Source organism: Aphidius gifuensis, linkage group LG2, assembly GCF_014905175.1.
Source record: "Aphidius gifuensis isolate YNYX2018 linkage group LG2, ASM1490517v1, whole genome shotgun sequence".
NCBI lineage: Eukaryota > Metazoa > Arthropoda > Insecta > Hymenoptera > Braconidae > Aphidius > Aphidius gifuensis.
In genome coordinates, this window is record NC_057789.1 from 25,401,850 (window position 1) to 25,409,864 (window position 8,015).

At 27.5% G+C, this 8,015-nt stretch overlaps 2 protein-coding genes across 3 annotated transcripts; both read left to right on the plus strand.

Moving 5' to 3' along the window:
- The first annotated feature begins 1,238 nt into the window (after nucleotides 1-1,238).
- Nucleotides 1,239-5,461, plus strand: LOC122849818 (protein bowel). Of its 2 annotated transcripts, none has more exons than XM_044148644.1 (3): nucleotides 1,239-2,064; nucleotides 2,520-3,323; nucleotides 3,563-5,461. In XM_044148644.1, exons 2-3 carry the CDS (start codon nucleotides 2,536-2,538, stop codon nucleotides 4,557-4,559), a joined length of 1,785 nt encoding a protein of 594 aa, XP_044004579.1. In that variant the 5' UTR covers nucleotides 1,239-2,064; nucleotides 2,520-2,535; the 3' UTR covers nucleotides 4,560-5,461. The 2 variants fall into 2 exon arrangements, with proteins under 2 accessions (XP_044004579.1, XP_044004580.1); XM_044148645.1 differs by having other exon boundaries at nucleotides 1,239-2,061; nucleotides 2,518-3,323.
- A 1,418-nt stretch (nucleotides 5,462-6,879) lies between these two features.
- Nucleotides 6,880-7,479, plus strand: LOC122849821. The gene is made up of 2 exons (XM_044148648.1): nucleotides 6,880-6,973; nucleotides 7,040-7,479. The coding sequence occupies exons 1-2, from the start codon at nucleotides 6,901-6,903 to the stop codon at nucleotides 7,393-7,395; spliced, it is 429 nt and encodes a 142-aa protein (XP_044004583.1). The 5' UTR covers nucleotides 6,880-6,900; the 3' UTR covers nucleotides 7,396-7,479.
- Nucleotides 7,480-8,015: the final 536 nt, after the last annotated feature.

The window sequence follows — 8,015 nt, forward strand, 5'->3', positions numbered from 1 at the left end:
CTGATGTAGTTTAAAATGAAAAAAAGGTATATTACTTGTATTTTTTTTTTTCTATTGAATATAATATACCACAAGTGATATTTAAAAATATAAAAAATAAATAATAAACAAGTGGATATTATAGGAAAAATATATGTTAGGCCAGTTCATCAGGTTATTAAAGTTGATTTTCCAGCTCAATGTAGACTTAGTACAGGTGTCTAAAAGACTGGAAGTCGAGACAACTACTAAAGAATCAAGAGGGTAAAGGACAGATTAATATTTTTAAAAAAAAAAAAAAAGATAGAATGAAAATCTCTCTTTGCGTATATGTATACCAACGAAGACGAGTTTTTTAATTTTTTTTTTACTTATTTTTTTAATACACACAGTGTTCAAGACTGGCTGGGGCGTCGGCGGTTGCCGCCAAGGAACCAAGTCTCGATCTCTGGAGAGAGCGCACATCAGAGACTGCCTCTGGCTGCCGGCATTGCGTTTTTTTATTATTTTTTTTTTTAAAATACTTTTTTATTTTATCATTGTATCTTTATCTATCATATTTTCTGTCTCTTACTAAACCCCTTCTCTTTAACATGTAAAATTTTATATATTCAGTGCTGGACTTGGTATCTCCACGGTCCCACTAAATTGCAAATTACAAAAATCCATAAAATTACATTTAATTTTGAAATAATAAATCATCAAACTTATCTATAAAAATACATTTTAATTAATCAAATTTAATTAGATTAATTTTGAGAATATCATCAATGAAAATGTCATTAAATTTTTAATAATTTATATTGATAAATTTTGATGAATAATATTTTTTTAATTTACAAGACATACGGCCCTGTTGAGACACGATTTTTAACGAATTTGAAACCACCTCCTGCGATCAACCTGTGGTCCCAGCAGCAGAAGCAGCATCAACAGCAGCAAAATATACACAAAGTAGATATAGCTACATAAAAGTATCTTCTCTTACTAATAAAAAAAATTTAGACTATCTTTGTTTAGTCTCCATACTGGCTCAACTAATTCTATCATTCAATTTTTATCTTTCTTCAACATAAAATGTTATAAAAGTTGTTCTTTGTTCAAGCCTTGCAACTCAGTTTGATATATCATTTTGTCTCACTTTAATTTTAATATACAATATCTGCAAATGTTAGAATACATATCCCTTCTTTTTATTTTATATATATATCGCTATAGCCATTCTTATTTTTTTATTTTTCTTATGTTGAGTGAGATGAAGAAATGCACCCAGCATCCAGCAACAGCAGCAGCGCTACTAGCGGCATCAAAATGCCAAGAGACTACGCGGCGGTATCTCTCCACAGGTATTTTTTATATATATATAAACGGGAATTCCAGCTGTGTTGGTGATTATACAAATATGTATGGGTTTTATGCTAGCTTTGAAAGCCTACCTGACGGCGTCCAGCACGCAGTAAACTTTCAGCCACGAACCTATACCACCCAATCAAAAATACATGTACAAAAAAAAAGAAAAAATATTATTATTTTTTCATTAATTACTAATGTGCTTATTATTATATAAATAATTTGTAAAAATTAATTTTATACATTGTGTGCTATGATATTTGTTAAGTGTATTTTAAATTTGCAGAAAAAAAAAAAATTGAGTAATCAATGTTGCTAAGGACATGAGTGAATGATCTGGATCAAGGACGGATCTTGTCTTTTTGTGTTTTGTGATATTGTGTTAATTTTTGTGATTAATAATTGTGTAATTGTGAATTAATATTTGTTTTATTGTTTAATTATATTTTTGAATTTAAAAAAAATTAAATTACAGTTTTTCATGGAATTATTTGTCAGTGTTTTGATATATATTTTTTCATAATTGAAATGTTATTTTAAATATAATTATTGTGTAGCTGTGTGGGGGTCTAGTGGTCCTATGGTTTTTTTTTTGTTAATCTTTGGCTAAAGGATGGAATATTGTGGCCTCGAGTTACAAGGCTAAATAAAAGACTCAGGGAACATCCCGGAGTTTTTATTATTATATTTTTTTTCTTCGGAAAATTGTTTTTTTAAAGAAGAAAAAAAAAAAAGGTGAGAAAATTATCCTTTTTTTTTTTTTTTTTTTTGTTTACATTTATTATTTGTTTTGGATTGTTGTGAGATAATGTAGTTTATATTGAAAATACGTATATGTATTTTTTTATGGGATCATTTATGTTTCCAATATGGCCGTTTGGGACCAGCCATGATCGGTCCGCGGAAGCCATGTTGGCAGGTGTGCTCGCGGAGATAACCAGTCTTCTAGATTCGTGGAACGAGTATTCTTACCTGGTTAAATATGTGATACCAATGTATGACCGCAAGAGAGCGCAATTTACGCGATGCATTAAATACCAAAAGTTTATTATATGATAAACAAAATAAATCCTCTATTTTATTTTCTAATTTTGTACAATTTTGTTAACATGTATAAAATTTCCATTTATTTTTTAAGTAAAAAAAATCAATTTAAATGTAAATTTAATTATTGATTTATATTATTACAGATAAAAATAAATCAAAATGCCTACTGATTTGGTAATAACATCATCAACATCAGATGAAACAGTGAGAAATCGTGATTTACATGTCACCTCACGTTCATCTGGTCAATCATCATCAGGTTCAAATAACAATGGTGGAATGTCATCAAGAAATTTTGATCCATCAAGTTTATCAGCATATCATCATCATCATCATCATCACCATCATAATTTTGTAGCTGGTCTTGGTCATCCACATCATCGAGAATCATCAGCATTTGTTCCAGTTGTACCATCAAGATTACATCTTTATCCTGGTGAAATACATTCACATTTATCAGCTCAACAACAACAACAATCATCATCAACATCAACAACAACAACAACAACAAATACAAATACAAATCAAGAACATGATAATAATTCTGATACAACAGTTAGAAAAAATTCATCAAGTTATGATATAATGGCTATGATGGCTGATAAAAGAAAAGAATTAGCAGCAGCAAGAGCATTATTATTACCACCACCACCATTATTAGAACCACCACCTGGTTATCCAGTATTTACTGGACCATTTCCTGGTAATCCAGCAATGTATCCACCAGGTGGACCACTTGGACATCAACATTTAGATAGAAGATTATTAAGAGCACCTGGTAGAGCATCAAGACCTAAAAAACAATTTATTTGTAAATTTTGTAATCGTCAATTTACAAAATCTTATAATTTATTGATACATGAAAGAACACATACTGATGAAAGACCATATTCATGTGATATATGTGGTAAAGCATTTAGAAGACAGGATCATTTACGAGATCATCGGTAAGAATTTTTTTGTTTTATTATTATTTTTTTTTTTTTGGCTATTGAATATAGTAACAGTACTTTTAAAAATATATAATTATAACAATGATTTTTTTATTCTTTGACTCTTTTATCTTTATGTATAAAGATATAAATGACAAAATAGATGTGTCATATATATTTTTTTTTGTTAAGCTAGTAAATAAACACAATGGATTTAATTTTAATGTTTTTTTTTTTTTCTTTTTAACTTTTAGATATATACACAGTAAAGAGAAACCTTTTAAATGTGGTGAGTGTGGAAAAGGCTTCTGTCAAAGTAGAACCCTTGCTGTACATAAAATACTTCATATGGAAGAATCACCCCACAAATGTCCAGTTTGTGCAAGAAGTTTTAATCAACGTAGTAATTTAAAAACTCATTTATTAACACATACTGATCATAAACCATATGAATGTAATTCATGTGGTAAAGTATTTCGTAGAAATTGTGATTTAAGAAGGCATGCATTGACTCATGCAGTTGGTGATGTGCCACCAGAAGCACTTGAAGAAGCACTACGTGATGATGATAGTCCAGAAGAAGATTGTGGGCCTGAATCAGGTCCATCAACATCAACATCAACATCATCTGTAGCTGGAACTACATCGTCAAATAATTTAAATACAAATAATAATATTTCAGCATCATCATCATCATCATTATCATCATCAACACCACCATCATCATCGTCAACGTCTTCAGTAATAGCATCATCATCATCATCGTCAGCAACAACAGCAACAACAACAACTCCTCTTCCATCAACATCACAAAATTCAAGTGTATCATATAGCTCAACATCATCACAACAAAATCATTTAACAAGGCCTCAATTACAAATTAGAAGAGATCTATTACAAATAAAACCATCAACAATAACAAGTGTTAATACAATAACTGGTATACAAAATCAACAAAATACATTAATAACACCACCATCATCACATATATTACAATCATACAGACGTCGTCTTGGTTCACCAGGACCATCAAGAATATTATTAGAAATACAAGAACGTGAAAGAGAACGTGAACGTGAAATTGAAAGACAAAGAGATGAGGAAGAAGCTAGACCACCGAGGGCACCGACTCCACAACCACCAGCAGTACAACAACAACAACAACAACAACCACCACAACCACTACCACCACCACCAAGACCGGCTCCCACTAGACAAGGATTTACAATTGCGGACATTATGCGCCGGTAAAAAAGATATATATTTATATACTCAAGACTTTCACAATTGTTCAATTGTCCTTGAAGATAAATTCTATCTATAAAGCAAAAAAAAAAAAATATATATGACTTGAAATATAAATAGTCTTTTACTTGACATCTTGGAGGATACATTAGTGAGCACAAGTGGGTCTCCTTTTTTTTTTGTCCATTAACGAACAGAATGTACCGTCCATACACAGGTAAATATAGAATCGGTCTGAAATATTTCATCACCATCAATCATCTTGACTCTCGGCTCATCAGTCCCAGGGTCATCCATTATACAAGAGGTGAACTGACGAATTTTTGTGGATCATGCGACGTCACGCTTTCCACTATATAAAAACATCTCATCATGGTATTTTGATTTTTTTTTTTTTTAAATTTTTAAATTATTATTATCTTCAGCCATTATAATGGAGACTCCAATTTTTATTATTCCAAGTGTTTAATGTGTTATATTATTAAAAGTACAATGATTTAAAGAAAAAATTTATTTTTTTTTTTTAGAAAAAAAAAAGTGCAACCACCGTGTTTCATGGTATTCATTATATAATAATTATTCATGTATTTAATTAATGATCTTATTGATTGATTAATTATTATACAATTTATTTTTTATTTTTAAAATTTTATCTTGAGTTCAAAGTGCGTGTGAAAGCGTTAAATTAATTTTTGACTTGCATCAAGTGCAATTAAATACTTAATGGTGATATTACAAAAAAAAAAAAAAAAAATAATAACGACACGTATTATCAGTTAATTTACTTTTATATATTTTTATTTTTCATATATTTAAGATAAATTTAAATTTTGTAAATATAGTTGATAGATATTAATACAAGGCAGCTCAATAATTATCGCTCATAATTAATATCAGTGTGCCAATTTTTATATTTCTATTTAAAAAAAAAAACAAGTATTTTTCGACCAAATTTTTTTTCAATTATTTTTGGACAATAATTTAAAGTGCTTCCATAAGAAAAAAAATTATTTTTTAACAAGTGATTATTTAAATACACCTGTGTATATATTTTTAATTTTTTTCAAGTATTTTTCTAGCTGATAAGGAAAAAAAAAAAATATATAAAATTGAAACAAAGGATCATTCATGATAAAGTATTGTAAACTAAATATTTGTAAAAAATAAAATGCAAATTTAACGGTTTAAATGTGAAATTTTTGGTGAAAGAAATAAATATAATAATAAAAATAATAAAATTGTCTTGATGGTTTATGTGCCACTGTTAAATTCATGGCAGGTGCAATACGCTACGAAATTTTTTGTGCTTCTGGGATCTTTTGTAAGGTGTATAACTCCAAACAGCTACCTGCCCCTCTACCAAGCTATATTATTCTAAAAATATAGTTTTGACCCTCTTCAGTTAATGCCGAGTTTTTTTTATATATTTTTTTTTTATTTCATCGTTTCCAATAACTACTTATATATACTTGCCACCTCGTTTCTCTGCCTATTTTATTCGTGCTTAGCTACCTGGTTTTTTTTTAATATATATTTTTTTTTTTTTCAATACACTCGTTTTCTACACAAAAGTTCTCTATTTATAGGTAGATCCTTTGTGCTAGCTTTAACCTCCCCTATCTTTTTCTTCATCTAAGATCCAGACAGTATCGAAAAAAAATAGTAAAAATAAATTGGGGTGATCCTTATTTTTTGTCATTCAATAAAAATATATATTTGTATATTTTTTTTATTCACGAATGAAAGAAAATTATATTGAAAAGATAGTAAAGAAAAAAAAATGTAATATTTTTAGTTTTATAAAATTATTATGGTCACTGTTTTTTGATTTTTTTTTTTTGCTGTATTATTATTATTATTATTGTATTAGAAATTAATTTTTTTTTATGATGATCATGAATATGTCAGTACTGTATTTTTAAATTTTTATGAATTGTTAATTAAGTGATGATAAAAATAAAAAAAAAATTAATAAAGAATTGTAAATTATTATATAAGAAAATCAACATATTTAATAAATAAAAAAAAATATTATATTGACTTGTGGTAATTAAGGAAAAGAAAATAATATTACTTTAAAATTTTTTAGAAGTTTTAATGACCTTTGAAAAATGCTGACGAATTAAACAGCTAAATTTTGTTGATTATGTTTATTTTGTTTGTTTAAAATTTCAGAGTCATTGAATAATTACTTGGGAATATATTTGAATAATTAAATTAATATTAATTTAATATACATATTTAAAAATATATTCAAGGATAAATTAATGAAGCTGTCAGATATATAAATTGACTTGTTTCAGTCAATATATCATCACAGTAATTTAAAAAAAAATACAAAGACAATATGAAAAGTAATTTTCTAATTTTTACATGTTATTTTATAACAATCAGTTTAATTTTCGTGACTAGAATAAATGGTAAGAATATAAATTAAATGGTCTAGAGAAACAAACAAATTTCTATCAATATTTTTTCTATTGAAGCTGCTGAAGAAGGAATTCAACTACAAGCTGAAATAGGCCAACAATTGGCTGTTAAAATAACAGGTCCACCAGGAAATCTTCCAATTGTTGGATGTTTAATTATAAATATAAAGAATCCAGCAATTAAACACACATATTTTTACAAGTCAACTGATAATAATGGTGAACGTGAAATATCGATCAATGGAACTGAAGATTTAGATCATCATGGGAATAATAATTCTTGTTCATTTATTATAAAAAATTTTACCGACAAATTTATTGGTGAATGGATAATTGAAACACAGTATAAAGAAAATTTTGATTATTCTGGATTATTCAAGTACAAAGAAGACTACATTACAATTAAAATATAATAATGATTTTTTTTTAAATATTAAAAAAAGTAATGATTAATAATAAAATCAGAGACTCAAGACAAAACTAATTGAGCTTTTCCTTCGTGGGAAATTCATTTCTTTCTATAATTCTGTTACGAACTTATCTTTTTTTTTAAGAAAAAAAAACCATTATAATAGAGGAATATAAAATGTAAGAATTGAACTTTATGAAACATTGAAAACCTCTTTGCTAATTGTATTTGCCTAATACAAAATCCTATTTTTTTTAAATTGTGCTGGGTGAGAAATTAATATTATGAGGGAATGATAAAACAATAGAACTATACTTTAACAGGCAAAGAGAAATTTTATACAATTTTTAGTTCACCTCCAACCGTTTATGTTTCCCTAATATTTCAAAACAAAATTTATTTCTTTAAGAATAAAAAGAAATGATTTTTAAAACAATATTCTTTTTTCACAGGATCACAGAACAGGCAAAGAGGTATTTTATACAATTTCTAGTACACCTCTTATGTAACCTGCCCTCCTGATATTTGGAAAATAAATTTTATATTTTGAAAAACAATTAGAAAAAAAATATCGACGACATTAATTTTTTCACAGGATCATAGAACAGGCAAAGAGGTATTTTA

What these genes read in the sequence shown, in the direction of transcription:
- LOC122849818 (XM_044148644.1), top strand. Translation starts at nt 2,536, where the DNA reads ATGCCTACTGATTTGGTAATAACATCATCAACATCAGATGAAACAGTG. An exon ending in GATCATTTACGAGATCATCG is followed by an intron (nt 3,324 to 3,562) that starts GTAAGAATTTTT and finishes TTTAACTTTTAG; the next exon opens with ATATATACACAGTAAAGAGA.
- LOC122849821 (XM_044148648.1), top strand. Translation starts at nt 6,901, where the DNA reads ATGAAAAGTAATTTTCTAATTTTTACATGTTATTTTATAACAATCAGT. An exon ending in TTTCGTGACTAGAATAAATG is followed by an intron (nt 6,974 to 7,039) that starts GTAAGAATATAA and finishes TTTCTATTGAAG; the next exon opens with CTGCTGAAGAAGGAATTCAA.